Source organism: Nerophis lumbriciformis, linkage group LG10, assembly GCF_033978685.3.
Source record: "Nerophis lumbriciformis linkage group LG10, RoL_Nlum_v2.1, whole genome shotgun sequence".
Classification (NCBI taxonomy): domain Eukaryota; kingdom Metazoa; phylum Chordata; class Actinopteri; order Syngnathiformes; family Syngnathidae; genus Nerophis; species Nerophis lumbriciformis.
Window position 1 is genome coordinate 32674172 of NC_084557.2, and position 16707 is coordinate 32690878.

At 38.4% G+C, this 16707-nt stretch overlaps 1 protein-coding gene across 1 annotated transcript in view; it reads right to left on the bottom strand.

Annotated features, from left to right (window-relative positions):
- The window catches only part of syt9b (synaptotagmin IXb), a 103297-nt gene that overhangs the window by 21635 nt on the left and 64955 nt on the right, over nt 1-16707 (bottom strand). Inside the window, exon 5 of the mRNA XM_061969795.2 lies at nt 15818-16358. Coding sequence (XP_061825779.1) covers nt 15818-16358 — 541 coding nt within the window. The remainder of the gene's footprint in view (nt 1-15817; nt 16359-16707) is intronic.

Below are 16707 nucleotides of genomic sequence, written 5' to 3' on the forward strand. Positions count from 1 at the left end.
AAGAAGAGGAAAAAGAGGACAGTCCATCTTCCCCAATTACAATACTAGCACCTTCTCCCCCTGAGGAACGGTGAGGTTATAGCATTAGGTTTCGTGTGTGCCATGTCTTTATTAATGACTGGCTCAGTTTAAATTGATCCATCACCTTTTTTACAGTCATGTTCATTTTTTCCTATTACCTCAGTTTGGGTTTCTGTCACATTCTGCGTACAATTTGCTTCATTCAGGTACTTTTGGTACTAAAATAATTGTTGTTTGGGGCGGTATAGCTCGGTTGGTAGAGTGGCCGTGCCAGCAACTTGAGGGTTGCAGGTTCGATACCCGCTTCCGCCATCCTAGTCACTGCCGTTGTGTCCTTGGACAAGACACTTTACCCACCTGCTCCCAGTGCCACCCACACTGGTTTAAATGTAACTTAGATATTGGGTTTCACTATGTAAAGCGCTTTGAGTCACTAGAGAAAAAGCGCTATATAAATATAATTCACTTCACTTTGTTACCATCCTGTATTTTAGACCTTTTAGCACAGAGGTTCTTAACCTTGTTGGAGGTACCGAACCCCACCAGTTTCATATGCGCATTCACTGAACTAGGGCTGCAACAACTAATCGATTAAATCGATTAAAATCGATTATAAAAATAGTTGGCGATTAATTTAGTCATTGATTCGTTGGATCTATGCTATGCGCATGCGCTGAGGCAACATTTTTTAATTTATTTATTTATTTATTTTTAACCTTTATTTATAAACTGCAACATTTACAAACAGCTGAGAAACAATAATCAAAATAATAGGGGTGTAACGGTACGTGTATTTGTATCGAACCGTTTCGGTACCTGGGGTTTCGTTTCGGTGCGGAGATGTACCTAACGAGTTTCCACACGGACATATTAAGTACCGTACTGCACGTTGTGTAAACAATACTCAAAATGCCAGACATTTGAGGCATTTAAGAAACTCCGCCCTGACAGTTCCGCAAAAGAGGACGCATGCTAGCAGCGACCGGGCTAGGTCCTGACCATACGTCCTCTTTTCACTGGACATGTCCTCTTTTGCGGGGCTGTCCGGGCAGTGTTTCTTAAATGCCTCAAATGTCCGGCATTTTGAGTTAGGGTTGCGTGTATTTTCAATGTACTTTCAGGTTTAAGAAGGTTAAAAAAAAAAATTGTGCGCGCAGCAGCATTCGTGAGGGAGGGGGACAGACAGAGAGAGCGAGAGAGTTGTGATAAACGCGTATGTGTCGTCAGGCTCTTCTTTTTATCCATAGATTTATCAGATTTAATTTTTTCAAATTTGTCAAAAGTGTGCATTTTTGTAACCTTTTCCTTGTTTTATTTGGCAAGTTGAAAGAACATGGTGCCAATATGCTGTTTTTTTTTCCAATAAAATACTGGAAAGGATAGAAATGTAGTTTGTCTCTTTTATCTGATTATTAATCGATTAATCGAAGTAATAATCGACAGATTAATCGATTAGCAAATTAATCGTTAGTTGCAGCCCTACACTGAACCCTTCTTTAGTGAAAAATAAAATGTTTTTTTTTTTTCAAATTCAAGACAAATGTTTTTTTACTGGTGCACAAAATGAACCGTGCATGAACATCACCTTGTTCAAAGAACAACACCAACACAGTGCATGAACTCACAAACAATTACACAAATCAGTGTGACTTCAACTGTTTCCGTATCCATAATACGCCGATAGGAAGAAGTTTTTATTTAAACGATGAGTCGGGTGTGTCTTGACCTCCGCCGAACCCCTGAGGCCGACTCTAGTGTTTCCCACAGGACAGGCATCTATTTGTGGTGGTGTGGTCGGGGGGCGGGGGGTGGCGGCGGCAGCGGCAGCGGCGATGACCAAGAAGAACGCGGAGTTGGAATATAATTACAACATTTTATGTACATATTTATATACAGATTTGAACAATTAGTGATTGCAATATTCAGTGTTGACAGATAGATTTTTTGTGGACATGTTCCATAAATATTGATGTTAAAGATTTTTTTTTTTTGTGAAGAAATGTTTAGAATTAAGTTCATGAATCCAGATGGAGCTCTAATACAATCCCCAAAGAGGGCACTTTAAGTTGATTATTACTTCTTGGTGTAGAAATCTTTATTTATAATTGAATCACTTGTTTATTTTTCAACAAGTTTTTAGCTATTTGTATATCTTTTTTTCCAAATAGTTCAAGAAAGACCACTACAAATGAGCAATATTTTGCACTGTTATACAATTTAATAAATCAGAAACTGATGACATAGTGCTGTATTTTACTTCTTTATCTTTTTTTTTCAACCAAAAATGCTTTGCTCTGATTAGGGGGTACTTGAATTAAAAAAAAATTCACAGGGGGTACATCACTGAAAAAAAGGTTGAGAACCACTGACCTAGTATATACAATAATATAAACCAAGTCATTGTATTTCATTTAGGATTATTTCATAACTTCATTTAAATAAAAATATATTTTTTGTCTTTTTTAGATACAGTCAATAAATAATGTGAACATGTATCATAACATGGATATCTAAGAGAACGTGTTGTGAATGAGGATGCTTGTGGACCTGGAAATTATTATTATTTTTTTTTTTACACATTTTTATTTAAAAAAAAAAAAAAGTTTTTCCAACGTATTCAATTTTAGACGCTTTCTCTTCTTAGTTATTATTTCTCCGGCTGTAGAAAAGAGCCGCTCACAGGGCACAGAGGAGGCGTCAGTGCGACACAGTTCGCGTATTGGTCACGTGACCAAAACAGCTCATGATCGGTCACGTGACTTTCTAAAAGCGGTACGCGCACCGACACAGGGTTTTGCTCTATGAGCTCGACGCATGCGCCGATGCATCGGTGTTGCCGGACCCATCACTACTATCTACCTATAACACCTGCAAAAATGAAGCAATGCTACCACGCTAGCAAGCGTTAGCTAGCCGGCTATGAGCCACCAAGCTGCTAACTATCGCCAAAAGGCACCATTTAAGTTTTTTTTCCCCATGGCATCCTGGATCAAGGCTTTCAGCAGATTTTGGATGTTTGAGGTAGAAACGTAGGAAGCGCCATCATTATGAAAAGTAGCCGGCGAATATTTTGATCCCATTCCGTCTTTCCGTCCCTCTTCTTCTTCTTCTTTTTCTTCTTCTTCTGGCCCACCAGGTGAATTAAGTGCTATTGGCGGAGTTACCGCCACCTACTGCACCGGAGGTGTAACTACAAGCAACATTCACAGACAGTCCCATTGCTTTTATGAGCGGTCGAGCGAGTCAAAAGCCGAAAAATCCATTTGTGGCGGACGTAATTCTTTCGTGGCGGGCCGCCACAAATAAATGAATGTGTGGGAAACACTGGACTCACCGAACCCCTACGGTTCAATCGAACCCAGGTTAAGAACCACTGAGCTAGGATGTCGGTGGTATTGGTATTATATTGTATTGTATGTTTTTGGGGATTAGGGGGGATGAGTATCATGTCCCCTTCACTTTTTCAAAAAGCAGTTCGTGTTCCCTGCACTTTTAACGTCCAAATATAATATTACACTATTTATAGGAGACAAGGCGAAAAACAGACGCTCGGGCTGAAGTCTGTCTCTTTTACTGAAGACCGCCCGCAAGCTCATTAATTGTCTTTCTGGGGTTGCCCTTTTGCCAACGTGACAATGATTGACAGCACGCAGCAGCTGACAGTCAGCGGTCAGATGCGAGATAAGCGCAAGTTGGCCTCAACACGGTTATATAAATCACAAATAAGTGAGACGAATAAAACAATCCGAACAAGAGTGCAATTTTGTCACCGGGTATTGTACCTGAAAGGTTAGGTTCCGGTCTCAAGTTCACCCCTGTGAGCAAAGCCTGCATTGGAATACTCAAGAAAACACAAAACACAATGTCCAAAAGGAAGAACACAAATTGGCTGGATCTTGTTTGTCCTACTGGCAGGGCAGGAATTTCACAAGGGCCACTACGTCCATGGCTCTCATTGTCCCTCTGTATGGCTGTGTGCCCCTCAAAAAAATGACATACGCCACGGCCACATTGCGGCCCGACTGCCGCATTTCTTTTACTCTGTGCGATTTTCGTGTCAATAAGGCTTTTTGACAAGTGATGGGTTCAATTCTGCCTCCTTTGTACCACCGGATGCACAAACGTCTCTGGCTCCTCAAAGCCCAGTTGACTGAATGAAGAAGTCAGATGAGCTAAGGTAAGAAAGTTTGATATATTTATGAAAGCATAAGAATACAATAAACTCTCAACTAGGGTTGTACGGTATACCGGTATTAGTATAGTACCGTGATAATAATGAATCATATTCGGTACGACACCGCCTCTAAAAAGTACCCCTCCCCCCCCCCCCCCCCGTCGTCGTCACGTCATGACATTGCTGGTTTACGAGCAGACGAGCATGTTCGATAGCGAACAATCACAGAGTACTTAGAAGCAGACACAGTGTGTAGACCAAAAAGGGAGAACGGACGCATGTTGGCTTAAAAACTAATGATGTAACACTGAAACGCCCTCAGGAAGAGGTGCTTTAAGACATGGCTAGCTAGCTAGCGGCTGAAGTTCATCCACAGTCTGCAGTGTTTTAGCTACTTCTAAATCACTAATCCTCGCCTCCATGGCGACAAATAAAGTACGTTTCTTACAAGTATCATCCCTGCAGGACGAGGAATAGCTAAACATGCTTCACTACACGGCGTCAAAATGTAAACAAACGCCATTGGTGGATCTACACCTGACATTCACTGTAATGATACCACACTAAAAGTACACCTCCAGGCAACTTCAACCGGATTGTTAATAAATCCCTCATGTAAATAATCAAATGTAGATACATTTTCTTATGCTTTCTGATCTCTCTCTCTCTATGTCCACTACTTGCTGTACATATCCTACCAAGTAAGACCTACACTGTTTCAATGTACATTTATTTCTCTGATGATACAATTGTTGATGACTGAAGTGATGATAACAACCAAACCTAACCCCCCACCCCCCTCCACATACCACACCCCGGATTGTAAATAATGTAAATAATTCAATGTATATACTCTGATGATTATCTTGTGTGATGACTGTATTATGATGATAGTATATATCTGATAGTAAATATCTGTATTATGAATCAATTTAGGTGGACCCCGACTTAAACAAGTTGAAAAACTTATTCGGGTGTTGCCATTTAGTGGTCAATTGTATGGAATATGTACTTCACTGTGCAATCTACTAAGTCTCAATCAATCAATCAAACAAAAGGACAGGAGCGTATCTAGTCGATACTACTATGATTACATCGATATTTTTTACCATCACAAAATGTTTTTTTTTTTTGTTTTTTTGTGAAGTGAATTATATTTATATAGCGCTTTTCTCTAGTGACTCAAAGCGCTTTTACATAGTGAAACCCAATATCTAAGTTACATTTAAACCAGTGTGGGTGGCACTGGGAGCAGGTGGGTAAAGTGTCTTGCCCAAGGACACAACGGCAGTGACTCAGATGGCGGAAGCGGGGATCGAACCTGGAACCCTCCAGTTGCTGACACGGCCACTCTACCAACCGAGCTATACCGCTCATAATATTAATTTATATTATGTTTGTAAACTCAGGAAATACGTCCCAGGACACATGAGGACTTTGATTATGACCAATGTATGATCCTGTAACGACTTGGTATCGGATTGATACCCACATTTATGGTATCATCCAAAACTAATGTAAAGCATCCAAACAACAGAAAAATAAGTGATTATTACATTTTAACAGAAGTGTAGATAAAACATGTTAAAAGAGAAAGTAAGCAGATATTAACAGTAAATGAACAAGTAGATTAATAATTCATTTTCTACCACTTGTCCTTAATAATTTTGACAAAATAATAGAATGGAAAATGACACAATATGTTACTGCATATGTCAGCAGCTAAATTAGGAGCCTTTGTTTGCTTACCTACTACTAAAGGACAAGTTGTCTTGTATTTCCACTATTTTATTTTGGGACAAACTTGCAATAAGAAACATATGTTTAATGTACCATAAGATTTTTTGTTAAACTAAAGCCAATAATGCAATTTTTTGTGGTCCCCTTTATTTAGAAAATTATCGTAAAGTACCGGTACCAAAATATTGGTATCGGGACAACACTACTCTCAACATATATTATATAACACACTGTTCATATTAAGCGACGCCTTTGCAGCTTTCTTTAACCCAACGTGAATTAAATCTTACATGTCCTATGCATATTACAAATGTAATCATCCTTAACTTTTAAGCTACATTAATTATGACCGTCAACTTAAAATCATTGTTTAATTTATGGTCTCCTGTCCTGACATTTGGCCTTTGTGCCCTCAAAAGATTAACAAACACCAAAGGCCAAGTGGTCTTGCCCCTAAAATGATGAAATTCCAGGCCTGCCTCATGGTATGATCAAATGTCATGTCCCATGTCAGACCATGTGATTGATACTTAAGCCAGATCGGGGATTTGTTATCAAAAATCATACTATGGTAAGCTGAATTCAATTGCACTGCTTGTTGGAAAGTAATCTTAACCTTGTCACTGGTTTAGAAGGGCTGGTTAATGACTGATGTTACCATTCTTTGGAAAGAAAATTAGCCAGAGACCCGCTGCCAGAAATGCTAAATACCCAGACATGCATAAAATCATTGGCATGGATTGATAAAACAGGATGGCCAAATCAAGGATACTTATGTAAGTGCAAACAACATAGTTCATATTCAATGCCAAAATATAAACTCATAGAATCAACAAGGACATGGTCCCTATAATTCTGCACTCATAATACTGCCCTCTAATTTATCTCCCTCCATTTTCACTTGAATTTTGGTGAGTGGAAAAATGACTACTTACAGACCTCATGTAACTAACACCACCTTGGGGAAATACTGTCATAAACAGGAGTACAGTAGGAGCCTATTCCTGTCCGTTAAGATAAAATATGCACTAATATATCCTATAAAGCAAATTATCGGACAAAAAGGAAACCTTTCTCATGCTAAAACTTACATAGTGGTAAAAGTGTCTAGGGTACAAAAAGTTTTAAGTTTTGACCCCCTAGTGAACAGACAGAACCGACTACAGTACAGTATGCAGCCTAAATATATACCCAAGTGAAATACATTTTCACTGCAAGTAAAGAGTATAAATGTATAGATTTAGATATTCTGGAAAGTAAGAATGGGAAGATTAATTGGTTGCATGATACGAATGTATCGACAGAGCAGTTTTAAGTCCCTGTGGTTTAGGGGGGAAATATCAGGTGCATTGAATCGATTAAGTTCGATTTTGGTGTATTATAACAAAAAATAAAACAAGCAATTACCAAAAGTTGCGTTTTGTAACTTCCTTTCTGTTGATATGTATGTACGTAACAACAACAACACAAACAAGGCAAGCACTGTTTAGATGACACACATTTACCTCCATACTTCATATGTAAGGTTTGGCAACACGGACCTGATGAACTAAAAAGTTGTACGATTTAAACAACTTAAAAAAATATAAAATTGTGTTGGCCCGACACCAATATTTTCGTACCGGTACCAAAATTATTTAGATAATTTTCGGTAATTTTCGATACTTTTCTGAATAAAGGGGACCACAAAAAATTGCATTATTGGCTTTATTTTAACCAAAAAATCTTAGGGTACATTAAACATATGTTTCTTATTGCAAGTTTGTCCTTAGATAAAATAGTGAACATACAAGACAACTTGTCTTTTAGTACTAAGTAAACAAAGACTCCTAATTAGTCTGCTGACGTATGCAGTAACATATTGTGTCATTTATCATTCTAATATTTTGTCAAAATTATTAAAGACAAGTGGTAGAAAATGAATTATTAATCTACTTGTTCACTTACTGTTAATATCTGGTTATTTTCTCTTCTAACATGTTCTATCTACACTTCTGTTAAAAGGTCTTCTGTTGTTTGGATGATTTACATTAGTTTTGGATGATACCACACATTTGGGTATGACGCCGATACCAAGTCGTTACAGGATCAGACATTGGTCATATTAAAGTCCTCATGTGTCCAGGGACATATTTCCTGAGTTTATAAACATAATGTAAATTTTAAAAAAATTGAAAGAAGATGTTGCGATGCCAAAAAATATTGACGTAATCATAGTAATATCGACTAGATACGCTCCTTTACTTGGTATCATTACAGTGGATGTCAGGTGTAGATTCACCAATGGCGTTTGTCTACATTTTACATACATTTTGAACAATTTCTGAGCACCGTGTGTAATGTTCTATATTTTCAATAGAACATATGAAATGTTAGTTGAGTCATATTGCAGTCTACACTTATCTCTTGCGTTTGACTGCCATCATAGTGCAGTCTGCACGTATCTCTTATGTTTGACTGCCATCTACTGGTCACACTTATCATTTCACCATGTACCAAATAAAAAAGCTTCGAGGTCGGTAAGCAAAACCAGAATCATTCAGGCGCACTGTCGAGTTTTGAGGAAAAAAGAGGATTTTAAGTGCGCCTTATATTCTGGAAAATACGGTACTGTTTCCTGTAAATCATATGTGTGGAATACAAACTGTGTTCAAGTGCCTCCATGAATCAATGCAGAACAGTGTTTTCAAAGCTACATGAAAACAGAGACCATAAAGGGATACATTATAATCAATGTGTCTAATTCATTCACACAGGCCTATGCAGCACATGTATCTGTGCAGCTTACAGACCAGTGCACGTGACCCAGGTCTTGATGTGCCTGGAGCTATGTTTAATGCACATAGTCTGGAAGCAGCACAGGCTCCCTGGTTGCACCCAGGGGATCTATCCTAGTTCTTCTGGGGAAGGGGAAACAAGCTCTGTTCTTTTTTCCAAACCGTGCCTACAAATAATAAAAAAATGTTTTCCAAATTTCTGAGTCATGCTCTTGATATAGACTTTAAAATTGTGTTTATTTAGTCAGCATTTAGTATGTAATCATTGTAGTTCAGATCTAAAGAATTTTGAGTACGAGTTAACGTAACACATCTGGAATATTGAACCAGAAAATATAAATGGGCAATAAGTGTGCATGCAATTATAATGTGAACTCTTGCAATACTACAGACAGGCCAGCTGTAGATGACAAGTGCTGCACTAACTTTCACAATGACATCATGCAGCAGGTGATGCTTGCAGGCAGGGCCAAGAAAGTGTTAAAATAATCAACACCTTGCATTTAAAGTGACAATTTCCGTGGCAGATGTACCTGTTGAAGTTCTGAGCATATTCGAGAGGTAGGAAGTAACAAGTTACAAATAGGTAATAATTAGGTGTATTTGCACTTTTTAAAGTTATTTAAAACAAATTGAACTGGGCTTGCACTTTCAATTAAAGGGGCTGTTTGCAACTTGCTTATTAAAGTTATATTTATATTATATTATATTATATTATATTACACAAACCCCGTTTCCATATGAGTTGGGAAATTGTGTTAGGTGTACATAAAATACAATGATTTACAAATCCTTTTCAACCCATATTAAATTGAATGCACTAAAAAGACAATATATTTGATGTTTAAACTCATAAACTTAATTTTTTTTGCAAATAATAAATCAACTTAGAATTTCATGGCTGCAACACGTGCCAAAGTAGTTGGGAAAGGGCATGTTCACCACTGTGTTACATGGCCTTTCCTTTTAACAATACTCAGTAAACGTTTGGGAACTGAAGAGACACATTTTTTAAGCTTCTCAGGTGGAATTCTTTCTCATTCTTGCTTGATGTACAGTTTAAGTTGTTCAACAGTCCGGGGGTCTCCGTTGTGGTATTTTAGGCTTCATAATGCGCCACACATTTTCAATGGGAGACAGGTCTGGACTACAGGCAGGCCAGTCTAGTACCCGCAGTCTTTTACTATGAAGCCACGTTGATGTAACACGTGGCTTGGCATTGTCTTGCTGAAATAAGCAGGGGCGTCCATGGTAACGTTGCTTGGATGGCAACATATGTTGCTCCAAAACCTGCATGTACCTTTCAGCATTAATGGCGCCTTCAAAGATGTGTAAGTTACCCATGTCTTGGGCACCAATACACCCCCATACCATCACAGATGCTGGCTTTTCAACTTTGGGCCTGTAACAATCCGGATGGTTCTTTTCCTCTTTGGTCCTGAGGACACGACGTCCACAGTTTCCTAAAAAAAATTTGAAATGTGGACTTGTCAGACCACAGAACACTTTTTCACTTTGTATCAGTCCATCATAGATGAGCTCAGGCCCAGCTTAGCCGACAACGTTTCTGGGTGTTGTTGATAAACGGTTTTCGCCTTGCATAGGAGAGTTTTAACTTGCACTTACAGATGTAGTGACCAACTGTAGTTACTGACAGTGGGTTTCTGAAGTGTTCCTGAGCCCATGTGGTGATATCCTTTACACACTGATGTCGCTTGTTGATGCAGTACAGCCTGAGGGATCGAAGGTCACAGGCTTAGCTGCTTATGTGCAGTGATTTCTCCAGATTTTCTGAACCCTTTGATGATATTACGGACCGTAGATGGTGAAATCCCTAAATTCCTTGCAATAGCTGCTTGAGAAATGTTTTTCTTAAACTGTTCAACAATTTGCTCACGCATTTGTTGACAAAGTGGTGACCCTCGCCCCATCCTTGTTTGTGAATGACTGAGCATTTCATGTAATCTACTTTTATACCCAATCATGGCACCCACCTGTTCCCAATTTTACTGTTCACCTGTGGGATGTTCCAAATAAGTGTTTGATGAGCATTCCTTAACTTTATCAGTATTTATTGCCACCTTTCCCAACTTCTTTGTCACGTGATGCTGGCATCAAATTCTAAAGTTAATGATTATTTGCAAAAAAAAAAAGTTTATCAGTTTGAACATCAAATATGTTGTCTTTGTAGCATATTCAACTGAATATGGGTTGAAAATTATTTGCAAATCATTGTATTCCGTTTATATTTACATCTAACACAATTTCCCAACTCATATGGAAACGGGGTTTTTATTACCATGAATTGATTTACGTGGACCCCGACTTAAACAAGTTGAAAAACTTATTCGGGTGTTACCATTTAGTGGTCAATTGTACGGAATATGTACTGAACTGTGCAATCTACTAATAAAAGTTTCAGTCAATTTTTCAAACCAAAAAATAGAACAGGAACACCACCATCAGTGGTTTAACAGAAATATTGTTATTGTCTTTATTTTTCACAATTACCGATTATACTGAATAAGAGATGCTCATCGACCTGAGGAAAAAGTCTGGCATGCACAAACACAAAAGCGTGCCTGGTCAAGGTTTCTTTAATTGTACCCGTAGGTAAAATAGTTGTGCAGACATTTGTAAGAAACAAGGAGAAACAACTAAAAATTTGCAGTCATGTTGTTGTTACGATAGGTCAGGGATGCCGATTACGCCGATCGCGAGCTACCAGTCAATGGCGGAAGGTGTGTCAGTCGAGCGCCAGCCAGGCATTAAAAAAATAGACCTAAAAATTAGCGATCATCAATCTTCACTAAGACGTCACTTTCGTCACTTGATTGACATTCACGGCACCAGAGGATCTTGTGAGATGACGCTGGCTGCTGCCAGATTATTATTAAGAAAAAATGACCGACAGGCGGGCGAGAAACACTTTTTATTTCAACAGACTCTCGCGCCGTACCTGCCGTCAATACTCTAAAGACCGACTGCACAGTTCCTGTCTTCACAATAAAAGCCCTGCTTCATCCTGCCTGGGCTAACAAAATAAGAGTCTCAGAAAGCCAGCGCGCACAAGCTTGCAAGCCACGGAGTTTGCCGCAAATGTATTTCTTGTAAAGTGTATAAAAAGGAGTATGGAAGCTGGACAAATAAGATGCCAAAAATCAACCACTTTTATGTGGTATTGGACAGAAAGTAGGACTTTCTTTCTCCTCCATTTGAAAATACGGACATTTTCAGCACTGCTGTCTGATTCCAATCAATGCAAGTCATCAGAATCAGGTAATACACCAACTTATATGCTTGTCTTCATGAAAGAAAGGAATATATATGTTAAACATGCTTGTGTTATCATTAAACACATTTAACTTGTTGACAAAATTGTCTCTTTCATAAATAAATACATATACATTATATATATGAATGAGGTAGATCCCTTCGACTTGATCAATTGAAAAGTAGGTCGCCTGGAGAAAAATTGTGGGCACCCCTGTGATAGGGTATACAGTACAGTCAATGATAGCTAAAGTTAACAGTTAAACTTTTCTAAATGGCTTTAAAAAGCTGACAACACACAAAGTGTTACATGAGGCATAGTTTACATGCTAAAAGCCAAAAGAGGGCGAGATATAATACGTACAACACTTTGGAAAATTAGTGCCCTTTAGGCAACCACTTAAGGTTGCAAACATCCCTTTTATGCTTTCAATGACAAGTATTTTAGTTTGCTGGATTTTAAATCGTGTTTTGAGGAATGACTTAAATGTTGTGCTTCAACAACTTTGCTGCAAAGTGGCTTAGTGGGTAGAGCGGCCATCCGATAACTTCACCTAGACCAGGGGTCGGCAACCCGCGGCTGCGGAGCCGCATGCGGCTCTTTGATCACTCTGATGCAGCTCAGCTGCATACTTGCCGACCGCCCCGATTTTCCCGGGAGACTCCCGGATTTCAGTGCCTCTCGCAGAAAATTCCCGGAATCAATATTCTCCGATTTTCACCCTTACAATAATAACAAGGGCGTGCCATGATGGTACAGCATCTAGCACCCTCTACAACCTGTACAAACAGTGTGCCAGCTCAGCCTCTTGTTATATGCATCTTCTGCTTGCACACGTAAGTGACAGCAAGGCATACTTGGTCAACAGCCACACAGGTTACACTGACGGTGGCCATATAAAACAACTTTAACACTCTTACTAATAATGCGCCACACTTTGAACCAAAACCAAACAAGAATGACAAACACATTTCGGGAGAACATCTGCACCTTAACACAACATAAACACAACAGAACAAATACCCAGAATCCCATGCAGCCCTGACTCTTCCGGGCTACATTATACACCCCTGCTACCACCAAACCCCGCCCCCACCCCAACCCTGCTCCCTCACACATCAAGTGCTACATAAATATCATTTGTTCATGCTTTCATTCATGCTGCGATTATTGGAAGGAGTCTTGGACGCTAATTGAATCAAGCAGGGTTGTCAAACTCAATCACACAGGTGGCCAACATTTCAAGCACACACCAGTGAATGTGTTTTATGTGGAGAGAGATTTGTCTAAACTCTATTTAAGTTGATTTTTTTTTTTCATTAACAATTGTGTGGAGAAAATGTGCATTTAAATTATCTACATTCGTGACCATTCGTTTTCATCCTTGAAGAGTTCACATTTTCTGGGAGTCTATGACTAGTAGATTGACCGAGTGCCAGGAAAATAAGGGCTTAGATCAGGGGTGTCAAACTCATTTTAGATCGAGGGCCACATGGAGAAAAATATACTCCCAAGTGGGCCAGACTGGTAAAATCACGGCACAATAACTTAAAAATAAAGACAACTTCAGATTGTTTTCTTTGTTTAAAAATAGAACGAGCACATTCTGAAATTGTACAAATCCTAATGTTGTTGGGGGTTTTTTTTTACACTTACATGTTGCGTTTAATAGTATTCTATCTTTATTTGTCATTATTTATATTTTCTGAATAAATTACGAGATCATTCAACTCATTGATGTTCACTTTCAGTCTATCAAGATAAAAAAAGTATATCAAAATCAAATTACAGGATGTTATGTATGTAGTTTGATCATTTTCCTCGACTGATGTACTAACATAATGTGGTTTATTCGGTAGAAAATGGATGGATGGATTTTATACATATGTAGCATCATCTACAAAGATACAAATAATGGCTATTTCGACATCCAGTGGACACATTTAGAACAGCAGTTTCTTTCATTCAAAAATTTCAGATTCATTTTTATACTTAGCAAACTCATCCCACAGGCCGGATAAAACCTGTTCGCGGGCCTGATCCGGCCCTCGGGCCGTACGTTTGACACCGCTGGCTAAGATACTATGGGAGAGAACTTTTTTGTATGCACTTTTAATAAAGTGATTGTTGATCCACAACCTCCTCATCAATGCTATAATGTATACATGCACACAAAAACATCAGGATCTGGGAGGTTTGTAACTTCAGTCGGGATGTCGGTAGATAAAGGCAATTTCAGGTACATACTGTCAACATTTGCGTTCCACAATATGGGAAATGTTCCGGGAAAATGGGTAAAAATGGGGATTTTTAGTTCTACCAAAAATTCCATATATTAGCAACAAAAAAATCTAAATAGAAAATCATAATAATACACGCCTTACATTGGATTTGAACCTTATGTCCTTGACCAAAAGACCGTGTCTTTAACCATTGTGCCATCAGCTTCTCTGGTTTTGGAAATTAATATAAGGCTTCCTTGTGAGAAACTGCAGTATTGCATAAATTAAAATAAAAAACAATTATAGGCTCCATCACGATGCTTATAGTTGAGACATGTTTTAAACTGTCTCATATCATCTCATCCTTGATGTTACAGAACGTATGAGGAAGTGTGAGCTGCTGCTCTTCTTTAGTTAAAGATAAGTGTCATATTTGCCAAGATATTTACACAAAGTTTTTCGATTTTTGGCAGACATTCGCCGCTGCATGCGCCGGAAGTTCAACACCTTTGAAATAGAAGAGTTAATTCAAGTATTAACAGTAAATAACATCCCACTTTGACCTAGATTGCACAGTGATTCTACATGGAAAATCTCATGAAATCGGATGGTAATGAGCTTTCCCTGGATAGATAGTATCCAGAAAGATGGGATTTTTCACTCTTTGCTCCTTAAACACGTGGATGTGCATTACCTTCTCACTAAGTCACATTGATTACCAATGCTACATATATAGTCTGAGTAATGGAATATATATACAGTATCATCCATGTGTTTCTGTCACAACATTTCAAGTGTTGTGTTTGAGTATCTGGGTCATCACACCAAAGATTTATACCGCTTTCATTAAACATTAACTGACTCTAAGTATATTTCAATGTTTCTGTCTCTTGAAAGTACAGATAAGTTCCACATTACTTCATTGATATGTCTCTGATTCCTGCTCTCAACTAAATTGACAAGATGTTGGCCTCATTTTGGTCAAATGAGCAGATGGTCAGTCCGACCAAATTGGGTACCAATGACCTAAATAAAATGCAAATGCTTCGCAGCATTTTAGCTTTCATAGTCAACTTAAATTTGATCTGGTACTTCCCCAAGAGCAGATTCAAATGTAGAAGAAGAAGCTCTAACTTTGTTTGTTTGTTTACCATGTTACTATGTATATTTGATCAAAATCTTAATAGAAAAGGGATGAAAAAATTTGAATCGTAAAAAGGACAGTGAATAACTGAATAAGAAAGTGATCTTAACATTAACTTTCTGTTAAAAAAGGTCCAGTTGCTGAAACCCAAAGTCTTTTTGAGCCCAATAAATATATAACTTTTTTGTCATATTTTTACTTTACTGTGAGTAATATTTTTCAAATGCTAGATGGACATGACAGGGAAGATTGTGCAACAGTAGTTTGATGAATAGTTATCCTATAAGATTCATAGACTTTTTTAAATAAAAGTCTGTGACTAGACCGTGAATACAACTTTATTTAACATGAGTCTTTTCCAAATCTTCAAAGTCTCAAAAAGAAATGAGAGTGGTATTGTTACTGTGGTAAAGGCAATGCAGGATAAAACTATTGACAAATATTAAATAAAGGCTTGTATCTTACCGATGTGACATACTGTATGTCCCGGCACAATTTGGTCTCTCGAGGGAAGTCTGCGAGATCCAGGAAGTTGTCCACCACCACTTGACCAATCAAATCATGTCGAGTGAACCTATCAAAGTCATAGACGCTGAAGTGCAGCTTACGGCTCGACAACTCGGTGTAGGCCACTGGAAATAGAAACACCTCATCAAATATTGGGTTGAGAGTCTTGCGGTGCACCTTAGTCTGGTGCTTGGTTTTACGGTCAGGAAGCAAATAGATCTTGACGTAAGGATCAGAAGTCCCTGAGAAGTCCTTGGCAGGTAGATCTTGAGCCTTGTGAATCTTCACTATCAGCTGCTCCAGATCAAAGTCAAACTTAAGAATGAAATGGAGACATCCACAGCTGTCTGATCTACGTCCGTCATCTGGATCTACAGAGCGTTGTTTGTAAAGCTCAGGTTTGAGCCGACCTAGGCCGGTCAGACTCTCCTGGCGCTGGAACTGAGCAGGGTTGAAGTCTGGATTGGACAGGTTCATCTGACGGCGGATGGAGTTGTGGCTGGATAAAAAAGTAACAATAAAATGTATTCAGATACTGATAAAGAGTGATTTGTTTATCAATTAAATGTGTGGTATTTAGGAAAAAAAATAAGACAACAAAAATAAATTTGTGACATGCAATTTGGGCACCTCAATAGTAGGAAGTAGACTAGCATTTTTCCAACTAATGATGGGTACCTTTCACATTTGAATCAATAAGGTACCAATTCCTGGTACCAGGGAATCGATACCGATATGAGAGTTGTCCCGATACCAATATTTTGGTACCTGTACCAAAATGTATATCGATACTTTTCGATGAACATTAGTTGCATGCTATGTTATAAATTAATTTTAAAACATTATTA